The sequence below is a fragment of the Lagenorhynchus albirostris genome, chromosome 4 (assembly GCF_949774975.1).
Source record: "Lagenorhynchus albirostris chromosome 4, mLagAlb1.1, whole genome shotgun sequence".
In the NCBI taxonomy this organism is placed as follows: domain Eukaryota; kingdom Metazoa; phylum Chordata; class Mammalia; order Artiodactyla; family Delphinidae; genus Lagenorhynchus; species Lagenorhynchus albirostris.
Window position 1 is genome coordinate 8723870 of NC_083098.1, and position 18625 is coordinate 8742494.

Sequence of the window (18625 nt, forward strand, 5' to 3'; positions counted from 1 at the left end):
GTAGCACAAGAAAAAAAGATATCAAATGATAAAAGGCTTGAAAAGGAATAAATGATGCTCATTATTTCCACATGATATGACTGTCTCCAAATGAAGTCAAACAGAATTGCTTACAAAATATTATGAGAATCTGGCAAGGTTTTCAGATATAAAGTCAATGGTAAAAGTCAGTTTCAACATTAAACGTCAGCAACAAAGTTTGAAGACATAGTAAGTACTCCATTTATAATATCTACAAAATGGAGATCTAGGAGAAAATGATAATTTTTTAAAAATCAAAAGACATTAAAGAGGACCTGAGTAAATGGAAAGTTACATGATGGTCATGGATAAAATACCAATGCTCATGAAATTAATCTATCAATTCAATTTAAATTCTAAATAAAATTTCTCATGAAACTTGATAATATTCAACTGCAAAAGCAAAGGACCAAGAATGGCCACGATAATTTTCAAGAAGAAAAACAAAGTTGAAGAAACTTATTCTACCAGATAACACTAATTAAGACACTGTGGTAATGACATAAGATAAACACACAGAAAAAGCAACAAATAGTACAGTCCAGAAAGAGACATAAAAGCATCTGATATACAATGGAAATGCTATTTCAAAAAGTGGGGGAAAGACGAACTATTGAACAAATATGCTGAGTTGATTGATTTTCACATATAAAATGAGATTACTACATTATGTTTAACATAAAATTCAATTTTGAATGATTAAGACCTATATATATATATATATATATATATATATATATATATATACACACACACACACACAAAGGAAACCTTAAAACTTTTGGAAAATAATAAAAAAGACTTTCTAAGTGATCTCAAAGTAGGTGAGGATTTCTTAAACAAGATGTAAAAAAGCACAAACACTAAAGACTTCACTGAAGTAAAAAACTTTCCAACATTAAAAGACACTGTATTCTATATGAAAAAAAAAAAAAACCCAGAAAATTGGGTGAAAGTATTTGGAACACATATAGCTGACAACAGCTAGCAAACTCTTACAAATCATTAAGAAAAAAGCAAACAACCCAATAGCAAAATTTGCAACAGTAGGAGAAAGCAGTACACAGAGTAATAAACACAGATATGACCAAAGTTTAATAAACATATGAAAACAAACACATGAAATACACGCTGCCCGCGTGGTAGGCTACATTATAGGGAAGGTACAAATTAACTCAGAAATCTCAGTGGCGTAACAAAACAGGTTTGTTTTTCAGTCATGACGCAGATCCAATGCAAGCTGACAGGCCACTCTGAGGACCCATGCTTCACTGTCCAGTTAATGTACTATAAGAAAGGGCTGGAAAAGTTTTGAATCTCTACCTCTGACATGACAGTTGTCGCTTCTGCTCACAGCCTACTGGCCAAAAGTAGTTGACTGGCCTCACCTACCTGCAATGGGGCTGGGAAACGTTGGAGAGACACTTGGACATTCAGTGAAAAATAAATGTCTCTGTGATGAGTAGCAATTAGAGAAATCCAAACTAAGGCAATAGCAAGATGCTTCCTACACTCATTAGATTCGGGGGAACAACCATGAGAACTCTGATATTACCAACGATTTGTGAGGATGTGAAAAACGAAAGTCACACACAGCTGCTGAATATGTAAATTAGCACATTTTAAGAACATCTGCAATACCGGGACAAAGGTGTACCTACTTACGACCCTACTCTACAGGTGCATAAAAGGTGTCACGTGAAAATTATTCACTTAAAGTTGGTTTGTAATAGCAAAATATTGGAAATCAACTGAATGTTGGAGACAACCTAAATATGAGAAAAACCTAGAATACCTAAACTGTATTTTATTCTTACTGAAAGTGAATATTGATAGAGCATACTGAACAGGAAAAAAAGTTGCAGAAGGTGATATACTGTACACTTTATTAATATAAAGTTGTAAAACCTGCAAAGTTATCATATATATTGTGTGTAGATACAGGTAGATACGTGGTTAGCCTATAATAATGTGCATAAATTATAAACAATTTCAAAATGGGGAGGAGAGATGGTAGGTTAGGCTACACTATTCATAAAACAATTCATATCTGTTAATTCTACTATAGGTAATAAAACCTAAGAAAATAATACTGCTTAACAGTCACAAGTCATTCTTTGTTAACACTTACCTAGTAAGGCTTTTTATATTAATGATAATTAGAAGCAGCTTCATATTTTCAAAATAGTTAAATATGGATGACAACATATGAAACACTATGATTATTAGAAATCTATATATTAAGTAGTACAGTGACTGGAACTTGATCAACAGTAGCTACCGTCATCATCATCACTGTTACTGCTATTACTATTATTTACCTTTATTAAAGGAATAAGTACGCAAAGTAGGCTGATGTGTGGAAACAACAGTGAAACAATGTCAACTGGAAAAAGTGGAATACTAATTAGAATGTTTGTATACATTAATTAAAGCACCATAAACTATATTCACATCCATTAACAATGATTTTAAAATAACTTAGCATTTTAGTAAAATTTAATGCTTATTAAATGACTATTAATTTGCATATTGAAAATAAAATTACACTGTCACTCAATTTTCTCAAAACCCTACATTAGTTTAAATTTCTAGTTCACTATGCTAATAGGCATAGGCATTTATTTTATTTTTTATTTTATTTTATTTATTTATTTTTTTGCAGTACGGGGGCCTCTCACTGTTGTGGCCTCTCCCGTTGCGGAGCACAGGCTCTGGACGCGCAGGCTCAGCAGCTGTGGCTCACGGGCCCAGCCGCTCCGCGGCATGTGGGGTCTTCCCGGACCGGGGCACGAACCCATGTCCCCTGCATGGGCAGGCGGACTCTCAACCACTGTGCCACCAGGGAAGCCCAGGCATAGGCATTTTTAAAACCATTTAAGAAAATATATCTGTGACAACTAGTTTCATTATTGAAGAAAATCTCCTTCATAAATGATGCATGGCCCCTGAAATCATTAACTGAAAAGAAAAATAATTTCACAGTTGTTTCTACTACATAACTGCTTACTTGATAACTGCATTATTTTTATCACACATTTTTTAGTTAATATGACTTGGTTTACTAAAGAAAACATCTATAAAAGCAGTAGGAGAATGCAATGACTAAACCTCTTATGTGCTTGTAATTTTAATTTTTATCAGTACAGTTTTATCCACTGAGAAAAGTCAGGAAGGAAAGAGATTATCTTCTATTTTATACTTTCAGTCCAGCACTGAATGAATCTGGCATTTATTTTTATACAATGGCCCGAACCTGAGGTGTTTTTTTTTTTTACCGTGGTCAACAAGAACACAGCAAAGTCAGTGGCAAGTCTAGGTCATACCCCAAGGGGAGAGAGAAGAAAGAGTTTTCTTCCCTTAGTTCCTGGATCTTCTTTAGGGTTTATACTGTGACCAACGAATCTGGGTTGTGAGGCTTATTTAGAGCCATTTGCACTTGTGTTAGGTAGAAAAAGACTTTGTCTCCTCTCCTGTAATCATTATTATACTAGGTTACAAGGAGCTGTGCCTATGTTCTACACCTCTGTAAAAATCTATTTGATGTTCCCTTCTGTATCATCTATCCCATTTATTTGTTTGCATATGTAGTCTACCCAGTTATTGACCATGAAATGGTTAGATGAGCATGCCCTTGAGCTAGCTGGGCTGGTGATCATTGCTCATCCAGGAAGTGTCATGGCACTGTGTAATGGAGGTATCATTTTTTTTTTTCCAGCTTGGACTCAGATCAAGAAGAGGCTTTCCTATATAAGGGACAGAAATACAATTCTCCCCATTGCTGAAGAGCAGAGAAAACAGCTAGCAGAGAGAACACAGATGGGGACAGATGGCTTAGACTAGAGAGACATCTCCAGAGCCAGTGGACAAATGCCATTTCTGGATTACCATTTTACATCTCTAGCCATACAGGCATCAGAAATGCTTAGCTGTTCAAGACACATACAGCTGTAACTAGAGATGTCTGAGAAAGATAGCTACGGAGGCCAAATGAAGTAACATTAGTACCAAGGATAGACATCATTCTCACAGCTCACTAAGTCATTCTAGAAAGGACACACCAACCACATTTTGTTTGTTTGTCTGTTTTATACCAACTACATTTGAAAGTGTTTTCAGCTTCAGTTTTCAAAGATCAACTGGCGGAAAAAAAGATCTTAAGATACAATCTTGGTGAAAGAGTTAGTGCCTTATAATCTCTTGCAACTCACATGCTCTGCCTCATTTCTGGGGATTTGAAATAACAAGGATTTTAATCACCTCTAAACTAAGCAGAGCTAAGCAAAGATTAGTTTGCTCATGTAAATTTAAACTTGCTCATGCAAGACCACAGAGAAGCTAAAGTTACAAACTACGGATTAACCAATTTCTCTATTGAGTTAGCTTGGTCATGAACCATACAGTGAGACTGATAGAGGGTAATCAATATACATTAATTATTGATTCTCTATATGCCTGAAATATTCCAAATGGGATTAATTTCATAATAGTAATAGAATCTCTTCAAACAGTTTTTATGACAGGTTTCAAGATTATCTTTCATTTATGAAGTGATTCATCTAAGTCTCTTCACCTAAAAGTAGGTATATTCCAATATAAATGGAGTTAATGAGCAAATGTTACCTAAAAATGTTCCTCAAATCCTATATTTTTAAATGCATTTACTTGGTGAGTATATTTTTGACACTGAATTTTTATTAATTCACAGTAAACAAAATTTCTACTATATATTTGAATTAGTTTTCTGTAAGCTTGTATACACAAATATTTCAGTGAAGAAGATACAGAAGATAGTTTGAATCTGGAAAGGAATGCATAGTAGTTAAAAAAAATTTCCAAAAAAAAAAATTAAGGTGGAACAAGTTTTATAAAAAAAGATGTTTGTATTTCTTTTAAAAATAAACTGTAGTCTCTTACCCTAAGTATTAAGTAATGACTCATTACTTCACTTGATTTAACTTTAAAAAGAAAGCCACAATTATTTTTATAATAACCTGCAATTAAAACCAGAGATAAGAATCCTTTAAAATTTTGCCTACAATGAACACAAGAAAGTTTGGAGAACATTTTGTCTTAGAACGGGAAAAAAAAGTAGCTATATAAATATCATAGTGGTCAGTTAGGAATATTATATACACCTAGTAAATAGGAGAAGTTCTACTCAAAAGATTTAAGACTTGGAAAGGGGCTCTAAAATTAATGCGATCACTCTTCTGGTTGGACAAATGATCAAATAAATTCTCACGATATATTTTAGGTTAATGGAGTTTTTTCTTTTCACTAGCAAAACAACTATGTGCATTTTGGAATTCTCTTAATAAAGAAAACAAAATTTTACACATTAGACCCTTTATTCTGTCACATGTATGATAGTTCTTATTTTTCTTGTTAAAATTTGCTTACATACTTTCCACTGACCATGTGTTATTTTTATAATTATGAAAAAATCAATAAAGTGATTTCTATTTTGCGAAAGAAAAATTACAGTTGCACATTTTACCCCCAGAAGTAACCTTCCATTATACTTGAGTGTTCTCTATATTATAGGGAATACAATGGAAACAATTCTGATTGAGCAGAAGTAAAACTGTCTATTAAAAAATATCACTAAGAGTTTTATAGTATCCATTAGTCTTTAATCCATTTTGAGCTTATTTTTGTGTATGGTGTTAGAGAATGTTTTGATTTTCTTCTTCTACATGTGGCTGTCCAATTTTCCCAGCACCACTTACTGAAGAGACTGTCTTTTCTCCACTGTATATGCTTGCCTCCTTTGTCATAGATTAACTGCCCATAGGTGTGTGGTTTTATTTCTGGGCTTCCTATCCTGCTCCATTGATCTATAAGTCTGTCTTTAGGCCAGTACCACACTGTTTTGATTGCTGTAGCTTTATAGCATAGTCTGGAGTTAGGGAGCCTGATTCCTCCAGCTCCATTTTTCTTTCTCAAGATTGTTTTGGCTATTCGAGGTCTTTTGTGTTTCCATATAAATTATAAGACTGGATACTATAAAACTCTTAAGAGGAAAACATAGGCACAACACTCTTTGACATAAATTGCAGCAATACCTTTTTGTACCCACCTCCTAGAGTAATGAACACAAAAACAAACAAATGGGACCTAATGAAACTTCAAAGCTTTTGCACAGCAAAGGAAACCATAAACAAAACAAAAAGACAACCCTCAGAATGGGAGAAAATATTTGCAAATGAAGCAACCAACAAGGGATTAATCTCCAGAGTATACAAACAGCTCGTGCAGCTCAATATTAAAAAAAAAACAAAAAAAAACCCAATCAAAAAATGGGCAGAAAACCTAAACAGACATTTCTACAAAGAAGACATACAGATGGCCAAAAAGCACATGAAGAGGCTCAACACTGCTAATTATTAGAGAAATGCAAAGCAAAACTACAATGAGATATCACCTCACACCAGTCAGAATGGCCATCATTAAAAAGTCTACAAATAATAAATGCTGGAGAGGGTGTGGAGAAAAGGGAACCCTCCTACACTGTTGGTGGGAATGTAAATTGGTACAGCCACTATGGAGAACAGTATGGAGGTTCCTTAAAAAAACTAAAAATATAGCTAACACATGATCCAGCAATTCCACTCCTGGGCATATATCTGGAGAAAACCATAATTCAAAAAGATACAAGCACCCCAATGTTCACTGCAGCATTATTTACTACAACCAAGACATGGAAGCAACTTAAATGTCCATCGACAGAGGAGTGGATAAAGAAGATGTGGCACATATATACAATGAACTATTACTTAGCCATAAAAAAGAATGAAATAAGGCCATTTACAGGAACATGGATGGACCTAGAGACTATCATACTAAGTGAAGTAAGTCAAACAGAGAAGGACAAATATCATATGATATCACTTATACGTGGCATCTAAAAAATGATACAAATGAACTTATTTACAAAACAGAAAGAGACTCACAGACTTAGAAAACAAACTTATGGTTACCAAAGGGGAAAGGTGTGGGGTGGGAGGGATAAATTAGGAGGTTGGGGTTAATATATACACACTACTATATATAAAATAGGCAATCAACCAGGACCTACTGTATAGCACAGGGAACTCTATACTCTGTAATAACGTATATGGGAAAAGAATCTGAAAAAGAATAGATATATGTATATGTATAACTGAATCACTTTGCTGTACAGCTGAAACTAACAAAACATTGTAAATCAACTCTACTCCAATATAAAATTTTTAAAAAGTTAGTGGGTAAAAAAAATAAAAACATAAAAAATACCACTGTCCATTAAATAATAAGAGTGTCCTGAGCATTTTTGGATGAATATAACCTTGGATTAAATCCGCTAAAAAGAAGTATATTTAAGACCACTAGGTCCAAAAAAAAAGGGGGTGTGGTGCTGAGGGAAATGCAAGCCACAGAGCATGGAAACCCAAGAAGATAAAGAGTCTTTCTAAAGGTTTCACACAATAGCCTAAAGAGCAGACATAACCTACCTTGGTTTTTGGAGATGGCTTTTGTGTGTCTCTCACGAAGTCTTTTGTTAGAAGGATGTTCTTACAATTGGCCTCCTATAAAAGAAGTATAAAAGGAACATTAGAGACCGAAGAACACTACCCTAACCAGAAATTACAATGTAGTGAAAAGCATTTCTGGATTGAGTTGTTCATATCAGAAGCTAGTGAGACTGTAGAGAGCAGTCAAAACGTTTCCTTTCTTCTTTGTCACATACATCAGTGAAGTAATGTAAGACAGTGATGGAGTAGGTGTGGGGCTTACAGGACATATATATTCAGAGATGAGTATTAAGAATCTCATCTATGCTATCATGTCATTTACATATCCACAGACATCTCACCTCTTCTTTGGAGAACTGAGTAATTCTCCAAGATATCAACACCAAACTTGAAGTTTCCAACTTTCCCCAAGTATTTTACAAACGGGTTCTGATTCTGTAAATGTTTTATCATAAATAAATTCCTTCACATTGTTTATAATCTGTATCGAATAGTGACAGTTGCATATCAATATCCCGAGAAAAAATATCTGAGTATCTGTTTACAAAATTATTAAGCTTCTAAGTCCTCGGTTCACGCCAAAACAGTACATGCAAAAATAAGAGCAGAGATTACGAGGCAGCAGCTTACTTGCGGTTGGATAGATTTACTATTTATTTCTACATGGTAAATAAAAACAACAATCTTGTTGTTTTTTACAAAATAATGTAAGGCCTCACTTCTGAATAGCCATTAGCTTGAATCAATTTTCCATAGATGACTCTATCTCCAAATTAAGACAGAACGAAAATACATAAGAGGAAGATTATAGTCAACAATAAAGCTAAGGAGTAAATAAGTCAGATTTCTTTTACCTGCTCCAAAACCTTCACCTCTGCATCCCATTTCTTCCCCTATCATGTCTACCATTCACTCATCTAAATAATGAGTTTTTTTTCCAATTTACTTTAGGGTTAATTATCATCTTTTAAACAAAACTGTATTCTACACATTTTATAACATTACTAAAATTTCCTGGAATTACATTCTTATATTTTTAAAGGGAACAGAATATTATGAGGACAAAGTGTCCCTAAAGAAAATAACACTACTACTTACTACTAATAAATAATTACTAAATCATAGGATGTTTCGGGCACTGTGCTAAAGACTTTGCATTCATAATGCCATGTCCCCCTCAACAGCCCTATGAGTTAGGTACTATTATTATATCTTATTATCATTCCCCTTTTTAGTATTACACAACAAAAGCATACAGGTTAAGTAAATTGCCTAATGTCACACAGGACTCAAAGATGGTTCTGAATAACTTTAAGGCCTGAGCTCTTATCATCTTTATATACTACTTCTCATCCAATATAGCTGACAGCTTAAATGACTAGGTTGTAGAACCACAGCATTTTAAAGCCAAGAGATTTTTTAATGATCAACTACTCTATCCACGCCCCTAATTTTACAGATGAGGGGTGTGCATCCTGAGGTGATGTGCCCAAAATCACACAGAGAGTGGTAGAGTCGAGACCCATGCCTGGACCACAGGGCTGTACAGGCTACCTGTCCTCCACTCTGTGCTAGGGAGCAATATTCCCAGACTCGGAGGGGATCATGAACCTCTTGTGAGCTGGGGGCAGGGGTAGCTGCAGCGCGGCCAACACTCTCAGCTGCCTGTGGCCTCATGCACAGCCCTGTGTAAGGACCAAGGGTACATTTCTGAGCTCTCCAAATAAGTGTGCATTCCAGTCCTACCCTTTCCCACCAGTCACACCACCTGCTGTTGGGAAGCTGTTTACTGGAAATAGTGAATGAACCCATTCCCGCTTCTGACTCACTGTGAGAGGGATAAACTATATCCAGCATGACATTTAAAAGGTTTAAGTGATTAACTGCATAGTCCGTTGCGTAATTTGGCTACCCTTGGATAATATAATTAGGTATAATCCTTATACCTCTTTTTAAACTACTGGTAAGTAAATGCTAGAATGTGATGAGAAGAAAAAAGGCCAACTCTTAAGGGAAGTGAATAGGAATAGGTGACCTTTGTTTATGTCTGTCTGAGCTTATAAATGCCTATAATTCTTTCTTCCTTATGCATAAACTAAAAGTGGCTGTGTTTCCTTTAAAAGTGACAGTATCACTCCTAATTTGCCTCCTGTCCCTGTGAATTAATAAGTATAAGGCTGACAGTCAGCTTTTCCCTAAAAGACTCTGAAAGCATTTTCTGTAAAATTTTAACTGAAAATGCCACCTACATAAATTACGTTTATTTTTTGTTTTATGACTTTAAATTCAGAGAGTGGAGTCAAAGTGAAGTTCAGTAGTCACAGCACCATCCTAGCTCTCTAACCAGCTCTAGGAAGTCAGGCAAGCATTTTTTTTTTTTTTTTTTTTTTTGCGGTACGCGGGCCTCTCACTGTTGTGGACTCTCCCGTTGCGGAGCACAGGCTCCGGACACGCAGGCTCAGCGGCCATGGCTCACGGGCGCAGCCGCTCTGCGGCATGTGGGATCTTCCCCGACCGGGGCACGAACCCGTGTCCCCTGCATTGTCAGGTGGACTCTCAACCACTGCGCCACCAGGGAAGCCCCAGGCAAGCATTTTAACCTCTTGGACCTCTCCCTCAGTTTAAAGATCTATACAACAAAGGGACTGGATTAGGTGAGCTCCAAGAATCCTAGCTAGCTCTTAAATTTCAGGACTTTATGACCTTATGATTCTTTCAGGAAGCAATATTTATTGACAAAAAAGTTAAGCCACATCCTGTTGAGGGTTGCATTCCCAATGCCCCCATCCGAATGCTGCTGGAGTACTGTCACCCATGCCATAGCAGTGAACTATAGAACACAGGCCACACTTCCTGCAGGGCCAAGTGTTACTCAGATTTCTGGAGGGAAATTAAGTAATTCAACTAGTACCTTAAATAAGTAACTGGTTATAACTTAATGTATTGTTTTAAAACAGATAGAGTATGGTAACTCCATAATATATTATGAGAAATATTTTAAAGATAAAACCTTTTTAAAGTTGTGCTTTTTTTTTTTTTTTTGCGGTACGCGGGCCTCTCACTGCCGTGGCCTCTCCCGTTGCGGAGCACAGGCTCCGGACGCGCAGGCTCAGCGGCCATGGCTCACGGGCCCAGCCGCTCCGCGGCATGTGGGATCTTCCCGGACCGGGGCACGAACCCGTGTCCCCTGCATCGGCAGGCGGACTCTCAACCACTGTGCCACCAGGGAAGCCCTAAAGTTGTGCTTTTAAAAAACCATTTATGCTTGTAGGTATATACCTGAGAATTAAAAACATATGTCCACACAGAAACTTTCACATAAGTGCTCACTGTAGCATATATGTTTGTAGGTATATGCTTGTAGATATATTCCTGAGAATTTATGCTTGTAGGTATATACCTGAGAATTGAAAACATACGTCCACACAAAAACTTTTACATAAGTGCTCACTGTAGCATTATTCATAATGGCCAAAAAGTGGAAACAACACAAATGTCCATCAACTGTTGTTCAGATAAAAAAAATATGGTGTATACACACAATGGAATATTGTCCAGCTATAAAAAGGAATGAAGTACTGATACCTGCTAATCACAGAGATTCACCTTGAAAACACTATGCTAAGTGAAAGAAGCCAGACACAAAAGGACATATATTGTGTGAGTCCATGTGTACGAAATGTCCAGAACAGGCAAATAATGACAGGAAGTAGATTAGTGGTAGCCAGGGCCTGGGAGGAGGAGGGAACGTACAGTCACGTCTCACAGCTCCAGTCTGCATGGGGTTTCTTTTGGGGTGACAAAAATGTTCCGGAGTTAGGTAATGGTAATGGTTGTACAACTTGGTGAACATGCTAAAACCCAATAAACTGCATATTGTAAACAGGTGAATTTTATGGTACATGAATTATGTCTACATTTTTTTAAAAGCCTTTTAAAGCAAATCCCCACATTCCCAGGGCAAAGGGAAGAGACCTCAGGTTTGTGTTTGAACTCTCCCCTTAGAAGAACTTCTTTGCAAAGGTTTGAAGGGGGAATGTTTCGTGTTTGTTAAGTATTATGTGAGCATGGAAATTCTCTCAAATATTAACTGAACCCTATTATTATGTGCGGCATTGCAACGCTGGTCACTGGAGACTGGAATGATAAATTAGACATGAATATATTACATAGGGTATACTTATATTTATTTTAAACATTTCTACTTGAACGAGACTTCTGACTGAACTGACTGCCCACTCCAAAGACTTGAGTAACATCCAATTGCTTAAACCCGCTCTATCATGAAAACACCATTTAAAAATACAATAGGGAAAGAAAAAATACCTTGTTTGTCACTGCTTTGTTGGCCTTTCCATTCACTTACTAATGACAATAAAAAATAGGAAAGCACCTGCCGTTCCCTCCGCCTAGCCCGCTGCTCCCAGCTATTCACATTGTGTGCCCACACTTCATCCAGGTCTCTGTTCAGATATGCTGGAGGGGACTCCCTCCCTGGAACACCTTTTCTGAATCACCACTGCTCTCCCCTCCCACTGGGGCTCTCTCTATTTCTTCAGAGCGCTCAGCAATATCTCCCTTTAATATTTAGTGGTTTTAATTCTTCACTGTCCATCTCACCCTGCTCTGTGAGAAGACCTGTATCACTCACAGATACATCCCCAAGGCCTAGAACAGTGTTTGGCACACAGCAGAAGCTCAACTGTTGTGGTGAATGAGTAAACCAAATCAATGAACAATATCCCTTTTCTAACCTTTCACAATCCCTTTGTGCATTCCCCCTGTTTTTAATTCTCTCCTTAATCAGCTTACACTTCATGACCTTTCATTCCTTTGCTAATGCCCTTCGTTTTCTTCCTCTTGTCGTCAAACACTGCATTTATTTCACAAAAGGACAACCTTGGATGAATCCGGTTATATGCCTTCTCTGTGCTGGGAATGGAGCAACTGAAAGTGGCTGGAAAAAAATTATAGAACTGGGGCTTCCCTGGCGGTGCAGTGGTTGAGAGTCCACCTGCTGATGCAGGGGACACGGGTTCGTGCCCCGGTCCGGGAAGACCCCACATGCCGCGGAGCGGCTGCGCCCGTGAGCCATGGCCGCTGAGTCTGCACGTCCGGAGCCTGTGCTCCGCAATGGGAGAGGCCGCAACAGTGAAAGGCCCACGTACCGTAAAAAAGAAAAAAATATATATATAGAATTGGTTGACTGTGTCATGTTAAATTTATTACCATAAATCTTGAATGAACCCTGTCTAATCCACAGCAATCCTGCTATACTTCTTTAGTAACATGATTTTCCACTCTCCAAGATGATACTTCATGTCTTCTCCTCTCTTCTCAAACCCTTTTCCTTCCATTCTTGCTTCATTGGAAAAAAGAAGCAACCAGAGAAGCTTCTCATTACCCCACCATCAAATTTACAAACCACTCTATGTCCCTCCAGGTACCATGGAAGATTCTGGTCCTAATCAGCCATTCCCTCCACGCCACCTTTGAGCTCATCTCCTCTCACCTTCTCAAGGACGTCACTCTTTCAATTCTCCCCTCCCACTCCCTCTCCACTAGATCATTCCCATAATCACACGCATGCTCTGTAATTATCTTTAAGAACAGAAAACACCAACCAAAAAAACAACTTCCTTAATCTTAGTTCTCTCACTAGCTGTGGTCCCACGTTGTTTGCTTTCCTTTATAGCGCACTCCTCCAAAGCAGCTGTCTTCACCGTATCTACTTCTTCATCTTCAGTGCCCCCAAACCTGTGTTTTTCGTTTGTTTGTTTTTTTGGTCACTAGCCACAGAAAGTGCTGAAAACAGTCACAGCTTGGTTTCCATCTTACTCAGCTAGCAACACCTGACCCAGGTGATTCCTTCTAATAGCTGCCACGTCGTCACTGATGGGGGGAAACTGCCCACCTCATTGACCAGCTCCACAGGATCTGCTTGGGCACTGTTCTCCTCTATACAATACAGTTACATATCTATTGGTTATTGGTTTGTTTTGTGTATCCTCTACTAAATACAAGTTCTATGAAGGTAAATAATTGGTGTCCCTTACTCATGACTAAAACTACAGTGCCACTGAAAAGTGCCTTGTGTAGTAGGAGCTCAATAAATACGTGTTGAATAAATAGTTGAATGAAATCGGAGTGACTCAAGGGTTGATGTAGAGAATTCTTCTTTTCCCAAAGGATACAATGATCTCAGAACACTTTCATTTCTTTTAAATACAACCAATATCCTAATGACTTCCAAATCTGTATCGCTATCTTTGACATTTCTCCTAAGCTACTTAAGTCTAACTGCTTACTTGGCAACTCTACCTTGCTGTCTAATAAGCACCTAAATTTATGTCCAAACCTGAGCTTTTGATTTGTCAGCAAAATAATTTATGTCAGTCCTGGAGTTTCTTCCCCAGATTAGCAAATGGTACCCAGTTGCTCAAGCCAATGTCTTAGGTATCAACCTTGATTCCTCCCTTTCCCATACCTCCCACCATCAAACTTATCATCAAGTCCAGTCAGCACTCTCCAAAGTAAACTGGGATTCATTCACTTCTCTCTATGTACACAGCCAACCCAGTCACAGCCATCATTTTTCACCTAAATTACTTCAATCATCCTGCTTTCTATAAGCTTTGTATACGTAAATCAGATGATGTCATTCCTCAAGCAATGTCTCATCATTACTCCCGGAATAAAATCCAAACTATTTACCATAACCTACATAGCCTCACAAGATCTAGCCCTTGCCTTCTTGTCTAATCTCATCTCACATCACTTGCCTCCTCCCTTACTATGCCTTAGACACAATGGCCGCCTTTTCTACCTTCAAACACTCCAAGCCCTTTCCTGCCTTCAAGTATTCGTCCTTCATATTCCCTCTCCCTGGAATGCCTCTCCACCATTTCTTTAGCATGGCCGGTATATTCTCCTCCTTCAGCTCCTATGTCACCTCCTCCGAGAGGCCTTCTTTAACAACCCCATCTAAAGTGGCTCCCCTGATTACTCTCTTCCCTTATTAACCTGCTTTACTTCAAACACAGTACTTATTCTAATTTGTAATTCACAGTTTTGTTTTACATTTTGATTTATTTATTGTACATCACCTCCAGTAGACTTTAAGGTTCATGTGGGTAAGGATTTGCTCAGTGTACCCCCAGCATTCTGTAAGTATTTAATAAGCGTTTTTTGAATGAATAAAGAAAATAATGTCAACTCTTACATTTCCCTTGCCTTTAGTATTAATTTCCAACCACTAAAGAAACGTGATGGATCTCCATGATATTGAGAATCAGATAATAATACATTTTCTTACTACCTGGGTAATATAATAATGGGTGAGGGTAGGTGGCAAAGAAGCTGTTATCATGACAGGCAGAAGTTGTCAGAGAGCTGCAATTGGTCTGCTGGAATCAAACCACACAAGTGATTTGATCGAATTTAGTGAGTTGGAGACATGACAGAGAGCAATGCTGATATGATTACAAGTGGGTGTAACAGCCCAAGCCTAAGGCCTCCTACAGGAAAAAGCTACATAACACACCGCTACTTTGCACACAACCAGGATTCAATAAATGTCATTGGCAGATTGCAGACCACTCCTTACAATACCATAAAAGTCTCCACTTTAATTCAACTGTATCTGCAAAATGAATCTTAATTTGGCTGACTATAACAAATGAACAGGATGTTTTCTTAAAACTCAAAAGTAGGGCTTCCCTGGTGGCGCAGCGGTTGAGAGTCCATCTGCTGATGCAGGGGACACAGGTTCGTGCCCCGGTCCGGGAAGATCCCACATGCCGTGGAGCGGCTGGGCCCATGAGCCCAGCAGCGGCTGGGCCCATGGCTGCTAAGCCTGCGCGTCCGGAGCCTGTGCTCCACAACGGGAGAGGCCACAACAGTGAGAGGCCCACGTACCGCAAAAAAAAAAAAAACAAAAAAAACAAACTCAAAAGTAATACGATGTTATCTTTACATAAATAAAGGGAACAAATTGAATTAAAATAGCATTTAACAGATTTTCATTATGTAAACTTTTGGGAAGAAATCTGTAGTTCTTGGGCTTGGACCAGGGAAATATAAAGGGAAGAGGTGAGAAGTAGTTAAGTTTCAGATATATTTTGGACTCATTACTTTTACTTTATAAACTGCAACTACACTAGTCACAAGTACAACCTTAATTGTCTTTTAAAATTGCTTTACAGAGAATGTTGAAAATTGTTTTACAGAGAATGGCAACCAGTCATTTCTGATTAAAGAAAAAAGGAACGAGAATGAATATAGCAAGAGATGGTTAAAGATTTAAGCATCATTAAACATTAGAATCTAGACTTCTGATCTCATCATTACAATCCATTACCGTTTTCTCTTCCTTCAGCTCCTCTGTCACCTCTTTGGAGAAGCTTTCTGTAACAACCTCATCAGAATCAGCTCTCCCTAGTTACTCTCAACTTGCTTTACTTCTGTAACAGTAACAACTGGTTTAAGATTGGTTTAGGTGTCCATATGTTGTGCTGGTGATTTCAGATCTATTCTTAATATACGTGCATATTAGCCCACCATGCTTTCTTGTTTCACAGTCTTGAAGAAGCTCTACTTTTTACTGATTTGCACAGGGGTTTGAATCTGTTGTCAGAGGCGAGTGAGCGAGTGCCAGACTCAGGCCTTTTTATCTGCTGGTCCCTCTGCCTGGGACGCTCTTCCTCATGTCTATATGGCTTGCTCCACCACAGCACTGTGATCTCCACTCATCTCAGAGGGGCTTCCCTCAATTTTCTATAGAAAATAGTGATGCCAACTTCCCTCTCTCCTCTCATATACCATTAATCTCAAGTCCTTATCATGGTTTTAATTTTCTTCACAGAATGTATCATCAAATGTCATATTAATTTTCTTAATTGTTTACTGTCTGTGTCCCCCTCCTAAAGAGGCAAAGTCCACGAAGCAGAGATTTTTTTAAAAAAATTAAATGCTATAGCTCCAGTTCACAGAATACTAACTGCTACACAGTAGGTGTTTAATAAATGGTTGTTCAAATTAGACTTTATTGCTATTTTCAAGATATTACATCCAAAAAAAGCAGAAAACATTTTTTTTTTCATGTGCACATGGAACATTCTCTAGGATTGACCACATATTAGGGCACAAAACAAGCCTCAACAAATTTAGGAGTATAGAATTATTTCAAGCATCTTTTCTGACCACAATGGCATGAAACTAGAAATAAACCACAGAAAAAGAAACAAGAAAAAAGTGATTACATAGAGACTAAACAACATGCTACTAAAAAAACAATAGGTCAATGATGAAATCAAAGAAGAAATTAAAAAATACCTTGAGTCAAATGACAATGAAAACAGAACCATACCAAATCTATGGGATGCAGCAAAAGCAGTTCTTAGAGGGAAGTTCACAGCAATACATGCCTTCTTCAAGAAAAAAGAAAAATCTCAAATAAACAGCCTAACACAACCTACAAGAATTAGAAGAAAAACAAAGAAAACCTAAAGTCAGCAGAAGGAAGGAAATAATAAAGATCAGAGAGGAAATAAAATAGAGATAAAAAAATAGAAAAATGAATAAAACCAAGAGCTGGTTCTTTGAAAGAGTAAACAAAATTGACAAACCTCTGGCCAGGCTCACCAAGAAGAAAAGAGAGAAGACCCAAGTGAACAAAATAATAAGTGAAAGAGGAGAAATCACAGCCGATACCACAGAAACACACACACACACACACACACACACACACAAAACATAAGAGAAACTGTACAATTATATGCCAACAAATTCGACAACCTAGAAAAAAATGGACAAGTTTCTAGAAATATACATACCACCAAAACTGAATCAAGAAGAAATAGATAACTTGAACAGACTAATCACTGGTAGTGAAATAGAATCTGTAATAAAAAAAACTCTCTACAAACAATAATCCAGGAACAGATGGTTTCACAGGTGAATTCAACCAAACATACAAAGACAAACTTATACTGATCCTTCTCAAACTCTTCCAAAAGATTGAAGGGGAAGGAATACTCCTAAAGACATTCTATGAAGCCACCATCACCCTGATACCAAAACCAGACAAAGATACCACCAAAAAAGAAAATTACAGGCCAATATCTTTGATGAATATAGATGCAAAAATTCTCAAGAAAATATTACCAAACCAAATCCAACAACACATAAAAAAGATCATACACCACGACCTAATTGGATTCATCCCAGGGTCACAAGGATAGTTCAACATATGCAAATCAATCAATGTGATACACCACATAAACAAAAGAAAAGACAAAAACCACAGGATCATCTGAATAGATGCAGAAAAAAATTTGACAAAATTCAACATTCATTCATGATAAAAATCCTTATGAAAGTGAGTATAGAGGGAATATATTTCAACAAAATAAAAGCTATTTATGACAATCCCACAGCCAATATAATTCTCAATGGTGAAAAGCTGAAAGTGTTCCTGCTAAAATCTGGAACAAGACAAGGATGCCCACTCTCACCACTTCTATTCAACATAGTACTGGAAGTCCTAGCCACAGCAATCAGACAAGAAGAAGAAATAAAAGGTATTCAGATTGGTAGGGAAGAGGTAAAATTATCATTATATGCTGATGACATGATGCTATATTAATATGGATAACCCTAAGACTCCACACAAAAACTACTAGAACTGATAAATGAATTCAGCAATGTAGCAGGATAAAGATTAACACACAGAAATCAGTTTCATTTCTTTACACTAACAATGAAATATCAAAAAGGGAACGTAAATAAACAATCCTTTTAAAAATCTCATCAAAAAAAAAATACTTAGGAATAAACCTCACCAAGGAGGTGAAAGACATATGCTGAGAACTACAAAACAGTAATAAAGGAAACTGAAGGTGATTCAAAGAAATGGAAAGATACCCCATGCTCTTGGACTGGAAGAATTGATATTGTTAAAATGGCCATGCTACCCAAAGCAATCTACAGATTTAATGTGATCCCCATCAAATTACCCATGACATTTTTCACAGAACTAGAACAAATAATCCTAAAATTTATATGGAACCATAAAAGACCCAGAATTG

At 37.3% G+C, this 18625-nt stretch overlaps 1 protein-coding gene across 2 annotated transcripts in view; it reads right to left on the reverse strand.

The window, feature by feature from the left end:
- Positions 1-18625, reverse strand: part of FAM13A (family with sequence similarity 13 member A) — a 335740-nt gene that overhangs the window by 179087 nt on the left and 138028 nt on the right. For both annotated transcript variants that reach the window (XM_060147573.1, XM_060147574.1), the window contains one exon: positions 7518-7592. In XM_060147573.1, coding sequence (XP_060003556.1) covers positions 7518-7592 — 75 coding nt within the window. The remainder of the gene's footprint in view (positions 1-7517; positions 7593-18625) is intronic.